This window comes from Uloborus diversus, chromosome 4 (assembly GCF_026930045.1).
Source record: "Uloborus diversus isolate 005 chromosome 4, Udiv.v.3.1, whole genome shotgun sequence".
Taxonomy (NCBI): domain Eukaryota; kingdom Metazoa; phylum Arthropoda; class Arachnida; order Araneae; family Uloboridae; genus Uloborus; species Uloborus diversus.
Genome location: NC_072734.1, coordinates 186,875,117 through 186,900,757, shown reverse-complemented (window position 1 = coordinate 186,900,757; position 25,641 = coordinate 186,875,117). Strand labels below are relative to the sequence as shown.

Below are 25,641 nucleotides of genomic sequence, written 5' to 3'. Positions count from 1 at the left end.
CTTTACCTCATAAAAGGAAGTAATAATTGATTCTTAAAACTTACTAGTTCCAAAAATTTTAAAGGAGCCATACAATTGAAATAAATATATAAGATTCAACCACAGTAACTATCTAGGCTCAGGTCCAACTAAGTTAGCTCCAAGTTATTTACTCATTCCCAACGAGTTGGTGCTTCCTGAAATCCTTCATCAAAAGTTCCCACTCTGAAAAACTATGCATTGCACTTAAAAACCCCGAAACTATTGATTTTTTTTGTTTCAAGATCAATTGTGGCAGTGAGAAGCAAAGAGATGTTAGTGGACATTTTCAAGTTTTGAATAAACCACATAAAAAGATAAGGTCCAAGGTAGGCTTTCATTGATTTTTTTTTCTAAATTATGTTATGCAGCAGCACTTACTAGGGCTACCAGTACCATCTCTTGCCCTAAGACAGAAGAGGGGTTCACCTACCATTTGTACTGGTTATCTCCAAATTTTTAATTTTGCCACTGACATCCCTTTGCTTCTTACTGCCTCAATTTTTCTTCCTCTCAAGATCAATTTGGAATTCCAATTTTAAAAATGACCAATAATTGTGAGTTATGTACACAAATTGAGACTAACATGTTTTATTCAGTTCAGTTTAGGGGTGGGGGGGGGGGGGGTCTGGACCTCCATAAAGATTTTCAAAAGTATCTGGACCCTAACTAAAATAAATTGCCGACCCCAGTGCATTTGTAAAAAGTGTAAAGAGCTCTTGGACAAAACAGAACAAGGTTCTCCAATGGAATTGTTCTGGATGGCAATAACTTAATTGTCATTAAAATGTTAATCAGTTAGCTGCTGTTGCTCGCCTTAAACGTATACTGATTCATACAGATAGAAATAAAAGGCATTTAGAGACTAGAAAAGGGGAGGGGGTCTCAGGGAACACACAAAAGGGCCTGCAAATATTGCTTATCTTATTTGGCAAATTACTTCTAAACATGAGCTCCGCATTTCTATGAATCAAATTTTCACATTCCTGACCATGGGGTCGTTTTACAAAATTTTAAAAGTATTTTTTTCTGAAAGAGCATACTTAAAAACATAGGATCTAACCATTTTTTTAAATAATTTGTTTAAGTTTAATATTTTTAAAAAATTACTAAAATCGACGCACTTTCATTGCTTATGCTTCGACCGATGACGATCACAAATGATGAAATGCCGTTCATTGTTGCGATTCACAGATCAAATCATTTAATTTGCATCTTTATTCATTGTGTATTGGCAACGATAGGGTTGATAGCAAGCGTAGAGCGCAGTATTTAATTTGCTTCTTGATTATCATAACGTGGAAATGTGGTAGAAAGATACGCCAAAGTGCATCATTTGTGATGTCATAAAGATCACATCTTGTTTGAAAAATCTGACATTTAAAAAATTAATTAAAAAATATCTGTTAGGAAAATGAAAGTATTTTCTCACTCCATGTTTTTTTTTTTTTTTTTTTTTTTGCTTATTCTATGAATTTCAGTGACTAAAAGTAGTACTTTGACTGAAGGAAACAACCCCATTGAAAAAAGCTCTTCTTTCATCCCAAAAGACTCCCTACAGGGTTCGTACTCAATTTCAGAAATAAAGTAAAGGAGTTTTGAGGGAGTAAAATGAGATTTTGAGGGAGAACTGATGGGTTGTCATTAAATGATGTCTCACTTTTTTTCAACATATTTGATCAACTTCCCCCTTTATCACAAAGAGTCACACTTCACCCCAATCCTACTCTTGTCACATGTCATATGTTTTATAAACAAACTGTTACAATAACTGTATGATATCACTTAATACAGTACATCTACTTATGCATTTTTAGATATTTTAAGAATAATTAGACAACCTGACTTTTGCTGCTGAGAGTGTGGTGGAGGGAAAACAATAATCATAAAATTTTAAAAAATAACCAAGCACCATTTAAGCATGTTTTACTTCACTTATGAAATGTCTCAGTCTTCTAATAAAATTCTCACCTTCAATTTTTATGATCAATTTGTAAATCACATCTTTATTTTAAAAAAAATATACGAAATTAATACATTAAAATCGCCCTTCAACAATCTTCTTTGCGACAAAAATAAGCTGTCAATCGAAGTATTTTAAGTGACAGTCATAGAGGAAGATTATGCAGTCTTGAACTAAAAAAGGAGTTTTGAAGGAGTTAAAACCAAAATGAAGGAGTTTGAAGGGCCCTTCAAAAACATTTCCCAAATGAAGGATTACTGGAGGAGTTTTGAAGAGCGTACGAACCCTGTCCCTAATTGCTCACTCTTATGTTCTTTTCTGATGTTAGCGAAGGGTTTTCTGAGCCTCTTGTCCAATACTTTGGCAGTAGAGATGAGTTTGGGCTCATTTTTGAGAGCCCGAGCCCGAAAATTTGTAACCGAGCCCGAATGATATTGTCTCGGACCAAAATCCGAGCCCCCGCCCGAGCCCGAAGGAAACTTTCTTGTACCAAAAACTGAGCCTTCTACAGTCTGACATGATCTCTCTGTTAATGAAAAATGTTACGTCAAATGTTCTGCATTAACAGAAGTTTCTAAATTTTCTTAAAATGCTCCACTTCAAATGCATTACTGTATGACATATTGCAATAGTAATCGCAAAAAAAAAAGCAAAAATTATAAATAAGCGTTAATTTTTTTGGGGGAGGGGGGGGGGAATTTGACATTGATTAAACTGATTTAAATGTTCCTTTCATTTTCTCACAGTGGGAAAATGTTTATTTGCTTTGAATTTGTATGGAGATTGGCGATTGAATATGTGTGCTTGAGCCCGAGCCCAAAACCTATTTTCGGTTTTAGAGCCCGAGCCCGTCTCATCTCTATTTGACAGTAGCCTCACTAAGTTTGCATGCACATTTGCACATTTAAGTGACATTTAAAGCAATATTTATCTAGGATCAAGGGATGTAGTATTTAAATTATTTTTAGAAAATATATCCCTCTTCCAAAAGTTCATCCAAAACAAACATACCTATAACACATGGAAAGAACTGAAGCAGATTCAGCAATTGAAATTTCCAATACGCTAATAGGAATCAAATTCATGGGTTCATTTGTAATTGGTTCAAAAAGTTGAAATTCAAACACATGTCTCAAATCTTTTTCCTAGAAAGAAAAAAAACAAAAAACAAAAAATTTTATGGTTTTCTTTAGAATGACATTATGATAAATACAACAAAAATATAAAAAAGTAATACTAACAAATGCAGTAGAAATGTAAGATGTTTCCTAATTTGTGTGCACATAAACATATATGTGATGTACTTTCAATGTAGTCTTTATTTATTACTTACGCAATCAAAATTATAAAATTTCAAAACATAAACATTTAGAGCAATAGAACTTATGTCAGAAATTCCAAAAAAGGGGGAAGGTAATAAGTCCTTTCCAAAACAGTTTGTAAAACAAATTTAATTGTTTATTGATTCTTCCAGTTGAACTTTATTTAATATATAAAATATAAAAACTTACAAATGAGAACCACAAGCAGTCACTATTAACCGACTGCAAACTGCATAAAATTTCAGAAGGATAAGATGGTCCTTTCAAACCAAGTTCTGTTCGTTTTCTTTCTTTTTCTTCTAAAATGTGAAAAATAAAACAAACCTTAAAATTTAATCATTTCGCTAAATTTTATCAAAATTCTTAAATACAATTATTTAAAGTGTATTTTTTTTTATCATTTAAAATTTCAAAATATTAGGGATCCTTAGATGGAATACAGTCAAGTAAATTTAATCTTTCGTTTTTTTCCTTTTAATTGAATTTTTTTAGGAACAACAATCACCATTTGAAATTAATATTTATAAATGGGAATATTTTGAATTGTAAACAACATCTCCTTTATATTTTTCATGAAAATAATGCTTCAGAAATTTAACATGAATTCACTTTGTGTAAGGGGTTAGTTGAACCAACATGAATAAAAAAAAAGAGGTTTCTTTATCGTTAGATTCATGAAATTAAAGAATTTCAAAAGAAAAAAATATACTTTTAAAATTTTGTTTCACCATAAATACAATAAGTCCCTTATAAAACAGAATCAAAGCAACACAGGAGGCCCATTCATCTGTACCAATTAGTAACAAGTTCTGTTCTGATAAGAGAAACTCTGAAGAAAATAATTAAAATAGGAGGAATTTTAAACAAAATTTTTAAAAAATTGATATTAATAGTTAATTTACTTTTTAAATGCAAGCATCACAAACCAGATATGACACACTAAATGTAAGGGTCAAAAGATTTTAAAAGGCATTCGTAATTGCCTCAAAATGCCCAAATTTTCCCCTTCCTTCAAGATTTGTAAATTAAGCGTTAAAAACACAATGCAAACAAGCTAGGCATCTGCTTCAAGCATGGTTATTGAATATTCCAGACTGATGTGTCCATAACAAGGACAAAATTGCAGACTCTGGATATCATAACCGGGTTAGCGGTAAATTGCGTGTAGTTTTTTCCTAGCCCTAGCTTAAGCTTGATTAATTACTGCTTAATTTTATCATCACTTTTTTAATATCAGTTTTTCAGAATGCATCCTGATAAAATTGTAAAGCACCAAAAATAGTTAACAAATTAAAAAAAAAGAAACAAGTGTTTAACATGCCTCTCTTTGCATCATACTTTAATCTCCTCTTGACTTTTCTTTCTTCCTTATTAAGAGAACTTAGTTCATCATTGTCATCAACTTTTTCACCAAGCTGAAAGATTCAGTTTAATTCAATTAAAATGAACATAAGCTATGGGCAGAAAACAAAATTAAAGATATGAGTTAATTACACAATTTAGAATAAAAATCATGTTTACTTTGTAAATTTCTCCTTTTTTTTTACTGTGATTTTCAACAATGATAAAGAAAATATTTGTATAAAACAATGAAAATTGTAGGAAATATCTTTAAAATTATCATACTGATGGTGATAGGTAATTTAAAAAAAAATCATACTCTAAACTTCTTTAAATCAGAATAAAATTTTATTATTAAAAACTTAAAGTTAAAATTAGAAGATAGTAAGACTAAAAAAATCATTAAGTAAAAAATTTTTCATCAGAATTCACTTTGACAGCACATTTGTTGCGTTCTGCTTAATTTTTTTGCGGAATGTTGTTTCGCATAACGTCTATTACATTTGATGGATTCGATTCCAACCCAGATACTCAATTGATGAGCTAATTGTTCACAACTTTTATCTTTGCTGGAGAAACAGGAGCATTGAGGATCACAAGAGAAAGAAGTTCCAGAAAAGTTAAAGAATCATCCAATGCCAAAATGATAACAAAATCCACTTCTTAGTTTTTAGTTACCCTTGCATGTTTACAGTGCCTGTTCTATAGAAGCATGGATTGAACTGGTTTTGAAATAAAATTGGGTATGGTTTTCAACCTGATTGAGAAGGAGTCACTCCAAATCGCTTTGTAACACATATGTAGTATGGACCTAGAAGAATCAAATTATGAGAGAAAAAAACTTTTGAAAATTTATAGATTGAGCTCATTTTAGCCCTAAATGCTTCATTTCTGAAGGGTGTATGTACACAATGAAGGTGATGGGAAAGCACTTTTTTATTTATCATGATTCTTCTTTAAGGGGTCTAAGGATCCTTAACCTTCAAAATGTTCGACTTTCTGGAAAAAAAATGTTATGCCTAATTTAATTCTGAACAATTTGATACCTTATTTATTACCATACGCAAAAAAACTTTTCATGTTATCGAAAAATGCATATACTTTCCCCATAGAGATTTATGCTAACAGCAGCTGTTTAAGCCTCTTTTTCTCAGGTTGCATTTTCTCAGGTTTCTCGTTTTGTGTGCGTGATATATCTCAGAAAGTTTCTTATATAATTCTGTGAAACTTTTCATGCATGTTTGTCTGGTATATTTTTATGATCTGAACCTAAATTTATTATTTTTTTAATTTAATTTTTTTTTTTTGAAATTTTATTAAGTTATATCAAAATTTTGGGTGAAAATATTTTTTTTATTAATTAACTTTTGTTTTTAGTTAAAATTTAGGTTCAGATCATAAAAATAAAGCAGACAAACATACATGAAAAGTTTTATGGAAGTACAACAAAAAGCTTTCTACGATATCATGCACGCAAAAAGAGAAACCAGCACCTGAGAAAAAGAGGCTTGAACAGCTGCTGTTAGCATCAATCTCTATGGGGAAAGTTTACGCATTTTTACGATAACTTAAAAAGTTTTTTGGCGTATGGTAATAAATAAGGTATCAAATTGTTCAGAATTAAACTACGCACAACATATATTTTTTTTCCAGAAAGTCAAAATTTTTGAAGGTTAAGGGCCCTTAGACCCTTTAAAATGTATTCATGAATTATTTTATGAAGCCAATTTTGTATTTTTACATGATATGTAGTATTTACTTAAGTTTTTCCCTTTTTTTAAAATGTACATAGACAAAAATTTAAAACTGGCTTCAGAAATGCATGCAATTCATGCAAACATGAAGTCAGGTGCTAAGCAGCATTTAAATGGCATAGCTTTGAAGATTCCAACAGCTTGTGAAGCTTTTGATCTTTGCAGTTAAATGGTTTTAGTTAAGCACTCAAAACAATTGATGTTATATTTCATGTACTTCCTGATGAACACCACTTACTTTGTAATATTCTTTTAATCCATTTATGGTATATACTTGAGCATCCTTACTTTCAATACCATAGGTTTCTTCATTTGCCTCTTTCAAGGAATCGATGCGTGGGAGCTCAAGTTCAATAATGTAATTATACTTGCAGATGAGTAAAAGTCTTTCATCACCCTGAAATTTGAAAAGTGTGATGAAATTTTTGAGGAAGAAATAAGGAAAATACATTTTAACATAGACGGCTGGTGCACAAAAAAGTGGTAGATCAAAAGAGGTGTTTGTGTATGGGTGTGTGTGTGTGGGGTGGGGGCTACCCCAATAGTTGATCTTTTCCCTCAATTTTTGTAAATTAAAGCTATATGTTATTGAGTTTTTACAATACTGATTAAGTGACCTCTGAAAAACGTGGACATGACCTAGAAAATCGGGGCGAATGATTACTGTAGACTTCCCCCTTAAAATTAAAAGATTCATTCTTATGAAATAGCATGAAAAAAGTCCATTTATTTGGAATTTTTAGTTTTTATTTTCGTGAAATAATCAATTTACCAGTAAAAAATTGTTTTTGAATCGATCGTTAGTTTTTAACTGTGAAAAATAAGGAGGCAAGACCCCTTTACATTTGGAAGTGAGGGGGCAGTCACCCTTATGTCCCGCCTCCCCCATGCATTTAAAATATGTTATTATATTTATTATTATTGTTTTTGTTTTTTCAAAAAATAATTTTAATTTTCCCCTTTTAGACAAACCTCAAGTAGCTGCTATTACTTGCACTCAATTTCTCTATCACCTTTCATTAAAAGCTACACATTGTCATTGATTTTGATTAAAAATTATTGACCATTCATTTTAAGTATTCAGTTCCGTTTTTAACTTAAACTCAGATTTTTTATTTGATATTATTAGTCTTCCTTAATGCAAGCATATTGGCATTTTCAATCATATTTAACTGTGCAAGTCTCTTGTTTTTCAAAAACAACTCAATCTCTCTTTTTTCAATACAGGGTCTACAAAGAGCTAACTTTTAAGCCGTTATTTGTCCTGTACCTACTGTTTTATTAGTTTACTATTACTATCTCGTGCTTACTCCAGGCCTGTCATTCAGAGGTGTCTGCTTTTTGCTGTTTTTTTTGGTACAATTTGCGTTGAGTATCTTCGCTTTGCACAATGAAATGGCACAGTCTGTGCCATTGAAGACCATCTGTATCATCCGACTCCTCCCTCCCAGTGGGCACCCCTGCCCACAAGGCGGAATTTTTGGTGTCTATGCAAAATAGAAGTTTTGCCTTTTTTGCTTTGAATGATAGGAAGGATTACAAAATTCATCATCATATCAGGAGGGTTTGAATTGATCTAATAAACACATTTAGTTTAGAAAGACTTTTCGTTTTTGCTTTAAAACCTACTTTACAAAATTATATCAGAACTGCTGCTGTACAATGAAAAACGTTTCACATTCAAAAACTCATTGACGATGAAGCAAAAGTAATACTTTTTTGATAATAAATGTTACTGAAAAAATAAAATAACGCAAAGATGAATTTTGGTGAATGACGGAATATGAACAAAAAATAAAATATTTCCTGTTTTGCTTACATAAAACATTTATTGATTTTTATCACCTAGGTGAAAAAAGAAAGAAGACTGAATCAACATTACATAAAATAAATTTTAGAATTTGAAAGAGAACAGTAAAAACCATAAAAAATGCATGGTACAGTTTCAAAACTTAACAAATCTTCAAAATCACACTAGATGCAACATAACTCAAATGTCAAGATTTCACAAGTTTTAAAAGTATGCAAAAGTAAAATTATCTGTAGGAAAAAATGGGGATTTATTCACCATTGAGTTATATACCCAAGCCATGTCTTTGACAGGATGTCTGTTTGTATAAAATCCCAAAGGAATCAATTCATACTTTTCAATGCAGCAAAAAAACAACTTCTCATCATGGCCCTGAAATATTACATTTGTATAATGTACATAATATTCAAATAAACGATACAAATAAATAATACATGTAAAATAAAAATATCAAAATAATCATACAAAAGATACTTTAACAATAACAAAACAATAATAAAAATACAGCTAATTCTCTATTTAGCAACTTTCAAGGGACCAGAAAAAATTGTCCTTACGTAGAATGCGTGCTTAAATAGAATGCTTCTAAAACTACAGTGCAGCATTTGGGATCATGAAAGTCGTCTTTAAATACACAAAATCATTAATTAGAGCATTGTTAAATGGAAAACCAACTAAACAACTAGAAAAATAATAAACAAACAAAATAAAATGACAGAAATAAAATAATCTTTACTAATAATAAAGCTGAATGTCCCTCTGTCTGTCCGGATCTCTGTCTGTCAGGACCTCTGTGCCTAGACCGTTTGGTCGATTTTCATGAAATTTGGCACAAAGTTAGTTTGTAGCGTGGGGGTGTGCACATCGAAGCGATTTTTCGAAAATTTGATTTTGTTCTTTTTCTATTTCAATTTTAAGAACAATTTCTGGAGCAAAATTATCCTAAGATGAACGAGTAAATTACGAAATTATCATGGCGTGGAATGGGAGAGCGAATGAACGTAGCCAATTGGCGAGAAATTCATCATCCTATATTTGTAAATATACAGGCGAACCAAATGACCTTTTAATTTTCTACTATGGGCAAAGCCGTACCGGTGCCACTAGTTGAAAACAAAAGTAAACTTTTAGATGAATATGAACTAAAGATTTTACTATGACAGCATTTGATGATATAGCTGCATTGGTTTTCCAACTGTACCGTAATTTGGTGTGAAGTCCGACTTCCACAGTACACACTTGCCATAAGGACTCATTTACAGGGTTGTCAATTATTCACAGCTTGACAACACATTCACACAAAGAAAGGGCAAGGACAGAAGAGAGAAAAGTGCATCCATGTCTGAGCCGGGACTTGAACCTGGGATTCCCTATCGCAGCAAGACTTCTCCGACCACTAGACAATGCAGGCGGCGACTGAATAGTAACATCAATAAATAATGAGCTAAAACAGTCATTTTTCATTTTGCTCTTTTATACAGTAAAACTGGACTTAATATAAGGTAAAAATTAGGAATATTTATCAATTTGTTAAGCACGATTTGAGAGTAATTCTTACAAGTCACATGAAAAAGATTCACTATTTTATGCTTCTAAAAGAATACTACTAAATACTAGTATTTTTTATAGTATTCTAATCTATACATAGTGAAAACAATATATGCACAACATTTTTTCAAGGACAAATCCATAATTTTTTATGAGTTATACAAACTATGAAATACTTACCTGAGTGACAAGAATTTTTGATCTTTTACTGATTTTCATACACAATATGTAATCTGAATGTAACTTAACAGCAAATTTCAAACTTAATTTGCTTTCTCCTTCAACTAAACTCAGCCATCGAATTGAACCATCCGAAAATCCAACTATAATAGAAGAACAAGTTTCATCTATCTATAAAGGGGGAAAAAAATACATTAGTATGTTTCTGAACAATAGTTTCAATTACTTTATTTTTAAAACTTATTTATATTTTTAAAAAATAACATTAAAATGAGTTTTTTCTACCTGCACCTATGAGGTGAAGGGCCCTAAGTCACAAAAATAAAGTTAGCGAGGAGATGAGTTTAAATTATTTCTTCTGTGATGATTTGTATTACTGGATTTTCATACATGGGTCTATAAAATGAAAGTTTGTCTACCAAAATCTTAATGCTCTATACTTCTGGATAAAGTATAAAAAGTTGAGTAAGAAGGTTATTACATTCAAATTTTGTAAAAAGCAGACATAGTGCGCTTTAACCTGAAGTACAAACAGGTTTATGTGCATTATTCAAGAGCTTCAACTCCATCTCTTTACAATCATACTGATACTATCACCATCCTTGTGAAGTCACATTTTTCAACTTCTACCTCAGATATTAAAAAACGTTTACTTGGCAGAATGTTAGGAAGGATGAGAAAGAAAACTTTGCAAATGCATTTTAAACCATTTGAATAAAACAATTAAATTTGTTTATTTATTTTATATAAATATTTCTTAGCTTACTTTCTCTGTCATAGTGCCAGCATTTTGCTTATGCTTTTCAATTGTTTCCAAAAAAAATAAACATAACCACTATTAAAATTTTTGCAACATTATTGAACGATTGTCTAAACAAAAGTTTTAAGAATTTAAGCACTTCAACTTAAATAAGTACAGTACATAATTTGATCTTCAAGATTGTTAGGGTGAGGAAATTTTGGTTACCACTCCACTAAAAGTTTTAAATATTCAAGTTCCAGAAAGAAATTTTAGAAGACTTTCAATGATGTCAGTGAAGAGAGGCTCAGGGGCCGTTCCTTTACAAGTCATCTTCCTAAATTGAAGTCTTAAAATCACGATTGTAAGCCCCAGTGTTGGTAGGGAACTGGGAAGGAACAGAGTTTAAGGACACCCAAGCAGCACATTTTGGAAATTGTAGTTCTATAAATGCAATTTTAGACAATTTTGGGTGGTATTTCGTGAAAGAGGCCTGCCATATTTGAGATAGTTTATGGCCTCCTTAAGTCTAAATAAGGCCCTGCTCTTACAGAAAATTTAAATACATTTTTCTGAAACCCACTATTTTTTTGCATTTGTTCTGGTTATCCACAATGCTTTTTTATGAAACAGCATCAAATGTTTTTTTTTTCAAAACTATTATTTTAATTCTAAAACAATTCAAACATGATGCTTTATTCAACTAAGTAATAAATAAACTACATTCTTATTATTAAATCATTGTTTACCTCAGGATCCACCCAAATGACAGAAGTTGCAGCCACAGGGAAACAACATAACTTTGAAACATTCTTATTGATGCAATCAAACACTGTCACAATTCCTATAAATGAAATTAATGTAAAATTAAAACAAAAAGATAAATTTGACCAGTTACTATAAAACAAATAAACCCATTCATAACAATAATCCTTTGGTCTTTAAACTTAAAACATCTTAATAGAATTAACAAATGTAGCATATTATAAATATATTTATATATATATATAGTAGTAATATAATACTTCAGCATACACAGTATAACTCCAATTTAATGATACACAATTTAACGATTTGCTCAATTTAATGATACATTTGAATGGTCCGGTAAGAATGCATTGAATTTATATGCGCCTTGATTTTACTATAACTTTTTCCAGTCCCTTGGCAATGGTTAAATGTAAGTTATACAGTACATATAATTTTGAAGTTTCTTGAAGATATTTAGTAGTACAGTAACTGTTCTTTTTAAAATCCCACGCTAAATTTGAAAGATGAAATTATTTTCTCAATAGTGGTATTAGTATACTATTTATAGATAGTAAACATCATTACCATCCTGAGTCCGAATGAGTTACTTTTAGTGTTACTTTGCAATTCCGTTCTTTTTGTGCTTGTATGAAGTCAGTGGTTCCCAACCTTTCCTCCCTTGAAAGCCCCTTCCAAACTCCGAAAGAAGTTGGAGAACCCCTTAGGTACTAGGTAATAAGTAGCAAAAAAAAAAAACCCGCACGCACACACAAAGACAATAAAATTGGGGAGATTTTTTTTTAGTTTGATGCTGCTCCATATTTTATAACAAGAACGAAAACATAATTGCAAACTATAGAATTACAAATATTTCTACGAACTAAAATGATAGTTAAAAAGTGAATGCAAAACAAATTCCTACCCCCCCCCCCAAAAAAAAAAAATTAATAAATAAACACACATATTCTGTGTTGAGCTTCAATCAACTTTGAAAATATTTTAAAAATGGGATAGTTGTGGAACAAAGAAGCTCAAAATTTCGCTGAAATTTTTCTGAACCAAGGGTACATAAATCGTTTGATTGCTGAAGACTTTTCTTGTAATTATGCTATAAGTGTGGATTAAAATGCATACATTGAAAAATAATATCGGCGTCTATTTTTCAATATACAAATATACTCTAATTTTTACACAAAAGGTAATTTTTAACACAAGAAATATTTTAAAGCTCACTTACTACAAGAGAAATTTTCTACACAAATTTCATAAATTCCTTATTTACATATTGCGCAATTTAAGTTGCATGGTTAAATTCTGTTGATTTTTTTACTGCATAAACCTCACACTGCCAAACGTTCACCCACAAAAATTTGCTAAAGTAATTAATTTTTAATACATCCTGTGGTAGTTTTGGGTTGCTCACCATTCTTTTTTTTTTTTTTTCGACAATAAAGCTTGACGCAAATTGTAGTCTATGTAAAATGAAAATTATAGCAACAAACAATAGTGTGATCTCACTTCTATGCATTTTTGACTCAACACCAGAGAAGAGCAATATAGATCTTCGTCTTACTCAAATGGTAAAAAAACTGAACATCAAAATATTTGAGATGCTCACATATACTCCATGTAATGTTTTCCTCGAGTTTAATCAATATTTCCAATCAAAAGCTTCTGAGGAAACCAGCATTTTGCAATGACAGACTAAATTCTTTAAATGTAAAATATGTCAGCAAGTATGCAAATATTTTCATGCTAAGAGTATCGAATGTGCGAGACATAAATGAATAAAAAAGAAGCAAAATTTGCTTGAAACTACTTGAAGATGAGACTTAATCAAAAACAGGCATTAAAACTCCGCCATTGCAGTATTTTTTTCTCGAATCCCCAGGGGTTTGCGACCCACTGGTTGGGAACCGCTGTATTAAGTGAATGCTTGTTTGAAATACGTAAAATTTTAAGTAGTCATATTTTTTATTCTTGTCAGGCAAAATATGTCAAACTGTCATCACCATCCAGCACAAAAATTGTAAACATATAGTTGGTAATGGTAGACTGAGGATAAAATCATACTAAATGCATTATTTATAATGTTTTAGGTGGTTGACTTTTTAAAAGTTAATTTTTCAAACTTTGGATGCTTTATTCTATAAGTTTAATCAAATCTTATTAGAAAAATTAGTTGATGACCCATCAACTAATTTATCATGAGTAGTTTTAAACATTTTAAATAATTTAGCATTTTTAGTATATTTATTGTGATTTCAGAGAACACATTTGATGAAGTATTGATTAATCAAATGGTTCAAGAACCAAAATTAAAGAAAACTAAAAAAAAATTGCATAATGACTTTTTGAAAAATTTACAAATTTAACCCTCAATATCTCTAAAATAAATGAAGGTATTTTATGAACTTTTGCAATTTAACAATACATATCTTGTCTTTCCAAAAATGTCAAACTGCACCATTTGTAAAAAATTGAAACTTTGAAAAGTTTAGTATGCAAAATAACATTTTCCTGATAAATCGCCCATATCTGTTATAAAGTTCATAAAAATAAAAAAGACCTTTAGAAGATGCAGCAGCAATCAATGGATAAGTAGGACAGATTGCAACATCCATGAAAGTATCACAGCCAAGAAGTAAATGAGAATAAGATACAGAAAAATCATCGGCAATATTTAGTTCCCAAAGACATCCATTAAGATCCTAAAGTTTGTAAAAAAAATTAAGTAACTGTTAAAAATTATTCAAACAAAAGCAGTACTTTTTTTTAAATTAAAACTTACATTTTATATTTAATGATTAAAAAATACTCTATCAATTCATTTAGTAAACTTAAAATATATATTTATACATACAGTGAAACCTCCGAATAGCGGACAGTCAAGGGACTAGAAGTTTTGTCCGCTATTAGGAGGAACTATTTAATTTACCTTTTTCAAAATGGGCTGTTGTTCACTTTGTAGAGCACAATCGAAACAATTGCGAAAGGTTTACTACATTTTACGTCAAGTGTATTTAATCTGCTTTTTCTCAATAAAGGTATACTGACAGCACACACTTGTCTTAAAAAGCATTTAATCAATTAAAGTAAACAGTTAAAACAGTTTGACATCTCTTTTTTGCATTACCAATGGCGGCAATTCGGCGGAGCAACCCCCTCCCCCCACACACTTTTTATGATTAATTTATTAATTTTATCTCGAGTATCACTATTGCATGATTGACAGTTGGCAATATGACCTTGAATATGGGCAAATCCTTTTCATGTCTAAAAATTAAACAACCCAACGAAACCACGGCGCCATAAAGCCGACTACTACCGGCGCCGGTCTGCTCAATTGCATCTCCCGAGAGCCCCACTTAGAAAAAACACCCAGTTTCCTCTTTTTTATCTTAACTTTTGAATAGTTATTGTGTACAAAATTCATTAAAATCTTAAGAAAAACGTACGTTAATTGTTAGGCTGACATCAGTTCACTTATCTGCTTCAATACTCTCAAAACTAGCCGTTACAAAATTATGACTTTTTTTACTTTTTCATTTTTTGCTGCCCGCAAAAAGCACCATGTCTTTTAGTTCTTTTTTTTTCTGCCCCCAACTTTTAAGCCCGAATCGCTGCCTCTGCCCCTTACCACCCTTTTAATTCCAAGAAACAGTGATAAGGAAATGACGGGGGTGGGGTGGAATATCAGTTGTGGAGGATGAAAAGCTTTGTAAGGCAAGCAGTTACTAAGATATTCTGTGAAAATAAAAATAAAAAAACCGGAAGCGCTACGATCGCAAGGAAATTTTTTTGTGAAATAACTGTCCGTTATTCGGAGTGTCCGTTATTCAGAGTGAATTACATGGAATGGCCTATATTGAGAGACTGGGACTTGCAAAAATGTCCGTTAATTAGAGGTGTCCGTTATTCGGGAGTGTCCGTTAAGGGAGGTTTCACTGTATATGCAAATATTTTAAAACTTTTTCATAAAATTTGCATATGAACTTTTTCATTTAGTTCAAATTTTCAATTAGGCCAATGACTTCTGAAAACTCCATTTTTTTTCCTCCATGTTTGGCATTTGTAAAACAAATAAAAGTTTTATCATAAAAGGCTTTCTTCAATAATAGTTAAATTAGTTTCAAATGAGTTACCTGAAGTAAAAGTTTTTTCTCACTAACATCTTTATAGACAATAGCAAATGAGAAATCTGACGTAACAGAAATTTCAACTTCTTTTAAAGGTGTTATGAAAACAAATTCAAGATCTTTTGGTTGGTCTTCTGCAGTTTCAGGCTCTGTAAACTCTTCCATCATTGATTGTAGAGACCAAAACTAAAAACCAAAAAAGATTTGAAACTTAAAAGTTACATAACGAAAAGTAAAAACTCATATGTAGAAATTTTCAACCAGATTTTTGATATGATTCTTTTACGCTTCAAACGAGAAAAAAAAAAAACATACTTTGATTCTGCCATCCGATCCAAGGGTCAGAAAGTAGTCTTCCAAAGGAACAATGTAAGAAATACGACCACTGTGACACGGCTGATTTTCTCCAATTAATAATTTTGTGGTTTGGTAACTTTCATGAACTGCCCTCCATAACAAAAGATATCCATGACCAGTACAAGACAAATACTGAAAATAATTTTAAAGTAACTTTATCATTTCAACTGAAAAATTTCAACCAAATAATACTGACTTGAGGACAGGGTTTGAAAATATCATGATAGTTTTGAAAATGTCAAATATGTCCGATATTTTGATACATATCGGATATTTTGACGTAGTATATTTGATATTTTCAATTAGCACAAACTGAAGTCTTCAAAATAGTAAATGCATCCTCAAATCACTCTTTATTTTGTTATATTATAATTACTATATGTAGATTTAAAATTAAAGTTTCTTTTATTATTTATATCTAATATTTCATTTTACATTTCTAACAATTTTAAATGGGGTTAATTTAGCATTTGCTGTTTTACTCATTGTTCTTCAGTTAGCTACTTTTACAGTTATATGACTCAGAATTACATAATATACATTAGTCACTGCACAGTCATAAGATATTTTCATTTTTTATGAGCGATGTGTAATATTTAATTAGGCACATTTAATATGAGTTAAAATTGTTACATTACTAATAATTTTAAAAATAAAAAATACAAGCAAAAAAAAATATATTATATTACTTTGTTATATTAATGATGTATTAATGCATCAGAAAAATATAGTACACAACTTTTTGGTTCTGTTTAATAATAAATGAACAATATTACTATGATTAATGTACTTTTTATATTGAAAATACCATAGTTAAAAAATAAATATCCAAAATGTCATGATATTTTCAAAATAAATATTGGATATATATCGTGATACATATCATGATATATATCGACTCATATATATCGGCGAACCCTGCTTGGGAGGTTAGAGTACCTATATGAATTAATTTTAATTATTTTTGATAAATTAAGATTAAGGGCAAACAAATTCACCAAAAAAAAGGTTGGAGGAATAAATTCATTTTTAGTCGATTAATGAGCAAATTTAAACAAAATAAAATTTGTGTACAATGTACAAGCTTTAAAATGACTTCACATAAGTAATTCAAAAATGAAGCTTACTTTTACTCAAATCTCATTATTTAAATTTCTCTTTTCGTTCTCATAAAAATGTAAATACATTGAAGCAAGTATATCAGTATTTCGCATAAACTATTTTTGAAGCATGGAACTAATAAGAGTTTTTTTTTTTTTTTTTTAAGTGGCAAAAATACTTTATCAACATGAAAAGACAAAAATACTGCATCAATCATAAATGAAAGTTACATGACATTAATTTTTTATACTTTTGGTTGGGACTTTTGGAATTTAACCCTTTCAACACCAGCTTTTTCGTTAAAAAAAAAGTTAAATTATGGCTTTAGTAGCTTAAATAAAGCAGGTGAAATTCGTAAAATGTTACACTAAAGTGTCAGTGTAACCACAGAAAACCAGTGACACATGCACTCCACTAAATTTCAAGCTTATTATTTATCTCATAGGATGTTTTGAAAATGTCCCGGTGGTGCCGAAAGGGTTAACATACAACTGGGAGAGATGTATAACAGAGATGACGTAGACCTATAATTGATAGAATAATGTTGTAAGGTATTTCAAAAAAAAAAGTTAATTACATCACATACAATCTTGTCTTGATTGATTTTTTGACTATTTAGAAAACTTTTCACACAGTAAAAACATATACAACAGCTTTAAAAAAGCACCAATAAATTTATAATAATTGGCCAATACATTTTCAAATATTTGGTAATATTCATGATAAGGGTTTATGCTGCCCCCCTTTAAAACTTAGTCATAGGTTGTGAGACCGACATAAGCTAAAAAGCAGTTTTCGGAATGTTACTCATAAAATTTGTATCTGAATACAGCTAGATGGATAAATGTTAACTTCTTAATTGGCCATGTTTTAGACAAAAAAAAAAAAGATAATGTTTCATATAAATATTAAACAGTTTTCAAATTCATATGCAGTTGAACCTTCTTATCACGTCACCTTTGGGACAGTCAACAAAGTGACATCATGACTGGAATAGTTAAAAAATTCATCATCATACAATAGTTTATAATAAAATTACAGATTTAATAGAGACATTAATGTAATATAATATTAAATATAGTTGATGTATTTATTTTGATTTATCTAATCTAGTTTTGAATTATTGGTAAGAAAAACTAAAATTAAGAGAAAATTTTTTTTTCTTTTTCTTATTCTAAAATATTTTTCAATAAGGGTTTGCTTGATTACTGAATAACAGTTTTAACACTCCTACTTTCCATGAACTTAATTATTAAGTGAATAAAAAGAAAGGTTTCCTTTAACTATCAACAACAAATAAACCAATTAAGGACTTTTCACTTTTGGCTGTAATTTGGTTCGATTTTGACGGCTAAGTACCCACCTTTCGAAAGTAAAAAAAATGCTTTCTATTTCTTTTTTACATTTTAAAGTTGTATGTTTCAATTCAATCTAATGAGGGGCTCGTTTTTTTCTCATGGGAGACACTTGCAGAGACCACCTACACCTTTAGGTAGCTATGGTCTTTCTCTTCTGGTATCCGTCGTTTTCAGAACTTAACTACTAGCCCCCCGCTATTCTTGAGGTGTCATATGTGGTCTACACTGCCGTTTGCAGATAAAGGGCAGCAACAGCAAATTTTTCATTTTTGATTTTTTTGCATTTTTGTCATCTATTGTAAATTATCTTTACTGTACAAGCTCGCTTATTTGGTTTCCGCTGAAAAAAAGGCGCGAAAAAGACGTCTAATTCCAACACTTCCCTATTGTTAATATGGTATCCAAAACACGTTGGTATCAAAAATGAGTTTCTTCAAATATCTCAGAAACTCATTTCTGCAGATATTGCCGTTTACCTGCACACGGCAGTACAAGTCTCTTATCTCTTGTCAGAGTCTGAAATTACTACAATAAACTTTTCCAGATGTTTTCATTATTTTACTGAAAAATTTTTAATTGAAGAGAAAAATTTGATTCTGATTCTGTGCAAGCAACTCAAGGTGTCGTTGTAACTGGAGTTTTACCGATAAACACTGTCTACTCTGAAGCTACTAAATATTAAGATTATACGGCATAAGTTTGGGACTTTGAAAAAGTGACGTGATATCTGGAGTGCTGTGAAATGCGGGTGTCGCGAAAACGAAGTTCGACTATTTGTTTCTTTAATTTTGACATGTTTTACAATATTTGAGTAAAAATAGTTGCATGATTTATAGTTATACATAGATCCAAGTACGAGTAGCAAAGCAACTGTTTGGTAGGATGCTTAAATAGAGGTTAAAATTAAAATGATTCTGGAAAAAACTCGAAAAAGCCCGTTTTCTTTTTTTCTTAACTTAAAAAACGCCAGAATTTGATAAAAAAACAGGTAGGTTGGCTTTTTCAAGCCCCCCTCCCCCAAGTTTTTTTCAAACTCTGGGTAAGGTGAAGTGGGACACTTCATAGACAGCTCTCTAACATGAAAAATACAGCAGAGCTGATTTATTTACAGAAATTTATTTAGACTTTTCCCCTATAGAAGGAGAGAGGGGTGTTATCTGTCACAAAATAAAATGTTATTAGGACCAGTTTGATGCTCATTGTATTTTTTTATTTTGCATATTTATTAATGTATTATTTCAGTCTTTTATCTTCAAAAAAAAAAAAAAAATTAGGGCAGAAATATAAGAACTTATTTTGTTTTAAGTACATGATAAAATAAGCATAGCCCAACTGTAATTTACTAATTCTTACCAAAAGTTTTGAGAGTGCAACAGTGCAGTAAATATCAGTTCTCTCTTGAAATTTCTTGGTAGAAACCTCTATTTCGGTAATTTTTTTACTCATATTTCTTTTTGAAACAGTGTGCCAAAACCTGAATGAATAAAATGTAAAATATTACTTTTTAAATATACAACAGAGCACTTAGCTTAGGGCTCATTCATTAAAAGGGTACACATCCATTTCTCAAAAAATGTTTCGAAGGTGGAAAAAACAAATTAGGCTAAAAGAAAAATTTTATTATATTTTCTGGGTATAGAGTTGAGCATAAAGGCATAACAGTTTTATGTCCCAGAGTAAGAAATTTTCATATAAAAACTCAAAGGAGATATCGCCATTTTAATTTCGAATATGTGCTGTTTTGAAAGAAAACATGAGTGTTGACAGCTCCAATTAAACTGAAAGCCTAATATATCATCACCTCATATTAAAGTACATGAACCTTAACCAAGTGGATTAAACTTGGAGACTTTTGGACATGTACTCATTGAAAAAAACAAGTTTTGTTCAACAGATTCAATCACAATATGTTCCCTTTTGTTCAAAAAGAAAACTGTGGCAGACGGATTTGTTACCTTTTGATTGAAAAGTCAAATGCTGCCCTTTAATAGACTAGGATTTGCTCTATTTGGACTTATAGACTATGTTTGATTATAGTCATCTGGAAGGAATAGAAAGTGCCAAAAATGAGTTTTTCTAAAAAGTGGATATTTCCACTCCTCAACTGATTGCTTGATATTCACTATTGCCTTGGAGAAATAATGAGAAAATGAGTTAAATTATTTCTAAAATCTTCTTCTAACACAGCTATAAATAGTTCAAAGACTTCAAATCATTTTTTCATTAAAAAATTCTTAAAGGTTACACATCTACTAGTTCTAATAATTAGAAATAGTATGTTGCAGCAAATTCGTTCAAAATGTTAAACCCCAATTAATAAAAAACAAAGGTACTCTCAATGCAAAAATACTAAAAATGAGATTTCTGATGTCTAAATATCACATTATAATATTGCAGTTGATAAAACTTTTGGCAGTTATACCTCTTTCATTAAAACTCTGCCCTCATTTTATTAATAATTAAACGGCTCCGGTGCTTTTAAAAATGAAATCAATACAGTTTTCGAAAAAATTATTTGTTTACTAACTTTAAGAAATCTGATGTATTCAATCCTTATATCATAGTTATACTTAAATTTTGAAAAAAATGTTTGCTACATTTTGAACCAAAACTTGTGGGATCAATTATCACAATAATATTAGCAGCATTATTCAATAAAATTGATGTCTGTATTAAAAATATTGAGATTACCTAAATAACTAAACCACATAAAATAAATACATAAATAAATAAATAAAAATTACTCGTCACGTAGCAAAGGATGAAAATCAGCGGTGATGGGGAAAAAAAACATCAGTTTAACTAATCAGTTAAAAAGGAGACATTTCAACAAAAATTGACCTAAAATTCAAACCCTTGAAAGCATACAAACATTAAACACTCAAACATTCAAGCACTCCATTGTTAGTTATCATTGCTAACTTTTGCCAAAAAAGTAGAAAGAAAAGTAATAAAAAATTCAAAATTGAGAAAATATTAACAATAGAATTAAAAACAAACAAAACTCAAATCAAACAATTATTCAATAAGTCCAATCTAATGACTCAAATAGCTGGAAATCAGCATGTAAAAATAACAACATGGGAAATTTTTTCATTACACAGTACAGTAGAACCCTGATTTAACATTTTTGGGTGGACTGATGAGAAAAATTGTAATAGGCAGGAAAACGTTACACAGGAGACTACCAAGGTTTTACTAAAAACTATAAAATAATTTTAATGGAAGTAAATTCATAGTGTTAAAACTATTTTACAGCATATTTATGAAGAAAAATTGATTTTATATACAGTCTGAGAAAATAGAAAAGATAATTACAAATTAGCTGTGTTTTAAAATTTCGAAAATTTTTGCCTTCCTCACATTTTTTGTATTGATCTCGGAAAGAGCCTTCTCAATCACCGAGAGGCTTTGTGAGTGTTGCTCTTATGAACGATATTAGCCCATAGGGGTTTTTAAGTCATTTAGTCATTTTATAGCAGCATCAAGCAAAAGTGCAGTTCCAAGTTTGACTTTGGTATCTTCACTTTTACTGTCTGATGACTACCATGTCTGATAATGTTGGAACTGCTGAGATGATAAAATTTGCATTACAACCAATGAATTCTACAAAATCCATAATCAATCAACAATCATCAAAATTCAGTGTATTTACCTCTTAATTAGAATCCCGATCAATGTTCATAAAAATCCAAATTTAATGTAGCAATGAGCAATGTAGCTTTGTGTTACATTTTCCCATATAGAGATATAAAATGAAATGCCTCCAACATATTTCTGTAAATACAGCTCTTCAACTCTCGTTACTAACTTTACTTACACAAATAAGACAAGTCCTTTTCTTTGACGACACTCACATTTAATTTCATACTAAATACATACAAGGGCGCGCATATGCAAAATTTTAAGGGGGGGGGGGCTCAGATATTTTCCCTATGGTTTAGCAAGATATTTTCCCCATAGAAACTGATTTCAATACAGATTAGAGTTACTAAAATTTGACATTTTTAATAACTTATTCATTAAATGCTGGAGAAGACATGTTTTTACATTTCTGCAAAGAAAAAATACTAAAAGGAAGGAAGTTCTAATTTCAAAGGGAGGGCTTGAGCCCCCCTTGCTCCCCCCCCCCCCCCTGCGGGCACCCTTGAATACAAACACTACAGCTATGAACACACGTAACACATAAGTTAACACTGAAGAATATGGTCTCATCTGGAACCACAATATGATTTTTCAGAGTTCTGGTCTGGGACACTTGCTTGCTTTGACCATGGCACCATTAAATACGCTTACAGGCGTTGACATTTTTTGACTTTTCTGCGTTAAACCGATACAGCTCATGCATCCACCAATCAATGGCAACGTTTCAATGCAGCTCATACATTCACCAATCATTAACAATGTTTCAAAGTTTGTCTATATTTTTGATTGGACATCGCCCATTTGGAATGCAAGAGGAGCTACTGGTAACCCCTAAACTCACCAATCAATGGCAAAGTAATGGAAACAGGGATGCCCTGTAGCACCCTATTTGTTGCCATGGGTTTCAGCGATTTCCACGGCCTATAAAAAATTAAGTGGGGCCATGCTTTGACTCAAGTGCACGTCTCTCCTCTTTTGCACTTTCACACTCTGGAAAGTGTTTCTCTCACAAGAGGGCGCTTTAAACAACAGTTCTTTAACTAAAAAACACTACTGCAAAACAAAAGTTCACATTTATCGTTTATGCCATGTGCTTTTTATTTGTAAGCTGAATGGAAAGAAGTTATGAGAAATAGTTTAAAACATGTTTCTGGGAAATATGAGTAATTTGTTATAGAAAAATGAGCGAAAGCTAGTTGACATTATTTGGTTGCAAAGCGGAATGCAGTGAATGTAAATACCCGGGAAGAAATAACACTAACAGCATTGAAAAAATTTGGGACCAAAAAGAAAAAACTTTAAATGTGCGAAGATGTTAAATCGGAGCTCTATTGTATAATCTATCCCAGCGGCCGGCAACCTAAATTGACTGAAGATCTACTTTCCAAGTTTGGTGAATACGAAGATCGATTTGGAGGGGGGGGGGGTAAACAGTCATGTTGCATTCACGGTTACATTGAGATTATGCCGACTTCAAATTATAGGCAAAATCTTACCAAAATAGACTTTACTACTTATTAATTAGTTGTTTTAATTTGATAAAATAATGTCATGTAAACACTGTTAACTCACATGGAAATATTTTCACCCATAGGTATGTTGATTGTTATAAAATTGATAAAATAATGACCATTAAAAGTTCCGCTGAACATAAAAAGTTTGGAAATTTTTCAAATAATTTGGACAATAAACCTCATTTTGTTTCAGAAAATGGTACTCGATAGAAACCAAGGAAAACATATAGTCACGATCGAGGGAAAATAGGCTCGAGATCGATCGCGATCGACGGTTTGCCTTAACAATTTGTTAATTATCTTAACTAACAAAAGCATAAATAATAATATTGATCTGAGTTAAGAATGAACAAAAAATACATAAATGAATGAATATTGAACACTTACTTAACATGATGCTTTCCAGAAGTAACAAAAATATCTGGATCAAAGTTTGAAAAGTTTAAATCATAGATCGGCACACTTTGTTCTCTTGCATCATAGAGCATTAACTCTTCAGCCCAAAGCCAAATGATGACTTTATTTTCTGGATGTGAGCTTAAAGTCACCAAAAGTTCTTCATTTGAACTGAAAGATAAAAAATGTTACACATACATTTAGTTTACTGAATTATTTAATATTATAGCTTACAGTAGGTAATTATAAGGGGCGTGGTGGCCTGATTGGTAAGGCATCAGACTTGTGACCGGAGGGTACCTTGTTCGATCCTCGCTGGATCGATCCACCGTCTTTATTAATGGTGACTGGGGGACATCAAATATGCTCATGGGGCTCATTAAATATGCTCTCAAAGTCCTCCAAGGATACCTCTGGGGGTGCTGGACCAGAGATTTCTCGGTTTCTGGTCTGGTTCAAAAAATCAGAGCTGTCTTCAGGGTCCTATCCAACTGGTTAAGCCACAAGTAGGTACGTGGTAGGTCCGGGGGACTCGAGTGAAAAAAAGGAAAAGTAGGTAATTATAGTGGTCTATTCAAAAGAGAGCCAAAAAAAAAACAACAAAAACCAAGCAGTCTTGCCTAAAATGAATCTCAACATTGATCACAGCTCAACATTAATGTATCTTGCTCAAATTTTCAATTGTTAATAAAATACTTTTTATCTATCCACATATGTTCAAATACATTTTTTTTTTTTGAACTTGTAGGGGATGACATTTGATGTTAATACAGCTTTTTTCCAAATTTTAATTGATGTATTAAATTAAATTTTTTTTTCCCACTTAATATCGCAATTCTGTCACATACATATTAAAATTATTTCTTACTACTAAATAAAAAGTAGGTAACTAAAATAAAATGTTCCTTGTTGATTTACGTTGGAACTGATTTTATTTATTCATTCATTTTTATGTTACTGGTTTAGACTTTTTGTTATCATTCCCGGAACCCCCTTCTGTTCTTGGTTCTTTAAACACCAATCATGATAAACATAATACATATTTTACTAGAGATTATATGAGGCAGTGAGAAGCAAAGGGATGTAAGTGTCAAAATTCAAAATTTGGAGATAACCAGAGCAAATAGTAGGTGAACCCCTCCTCCATCTTTGGGTGAGAAATAGTACTGGTAGCCCTGGTAGGCACTGCTGTACAGCAGGATTTAGAAAAAAAACAATGTTAGGCTACCAAGGATGTTATCTTTTAAGTTGTTTTATTCAAAACTTGAAAATGTCTACTTACTCTTTGCTTCTCACTGCCTCATAATATGAGGCAGCATATTTTGCGATAACTTACTGATATTTCATGGCATGGCATGGAAGTTTAGAAGTCTCATGTTTTAAAATGTTTTCTTTTCTTAACTCAGGATATGAAAACACTTGTACGGAAAATTTTGAATTCCATTCTGAAGCAGCAAAATATTTTTTTGATGGATGTACCTTAAAAAAAAACAGAATAGAACAATTATTAAAGGTGAATAAACTCTTTTTTTTTTTCAATATAATAACTTCACATTGTCAACTTTAAGTCAAGAAATGTGAATAAAAATTTTGTTTCTTTCATTATTTTTTTTTTTTAATTTAAATATGCTATGTGCTAACTATCAACATTTCTTATACCAATCAAACTTACTTATGAAACATTAAAACAAAAAAATAATGAATAA

At 31.0% G+C, this 25,641-nt stretch overlaps 1 protein-coding gene across 1 annotated transcript in view; it reads right to left on the bottom strand.

The window, feature by feature from the left end:
- Positions 1-25,641, bottom strand: part of LOC129221052 (cilia- and flagella-associated protein 44-like) — a 103,270-nt gene that overhangs the window by 72,779 nt on the left and 4,850 nt on the right. The window contains exons 3-14 of the mRNA XM_054855489.1: positions 23,927-24,117; positions 19,734-19,854; positions 15,880-16,053; positions 15,571-15,750; positions 13,995-14,136; positions 11,425-11,519; positions 9,937-10,107; positions 8,467-8,580; positions 6,637-6,795; positions 4,625-4,718; positions 3,493-3,602; positions 2,993-3,126 (exon numbers count right to left, since the gene is read on the bottom strand). Of these exons, the coding sequence (XP_054711464.1) occupies positions 2,993-3,126; positions 3,493-3,602; positions 4,625-4,718; positions 6,637-6,795; positions 8,467-8,580; positions 9,937-10,107; positions 11,425-11,519; positions 13,995-14,136; positions 15,571-15,750; positions 15,880-16,053; positions 19,734-19,854; positions 23,927-24,117 (1,685 nt within the window). The remainder of the gene's footprint in view (positions 1-2,992; positions 3,127-3,492; positions 3,603-4,624; positions 4,719-6,636; positions 6,796-8,466; positions 8,581-9,936; positions 10,108-11,424; positions 11,520-13,994; positions 14,137-15,570; positions 15,751-15,879; positions 16,054-19,733; positions 19,855-23,926; positions 24,118-25,641) is intronic.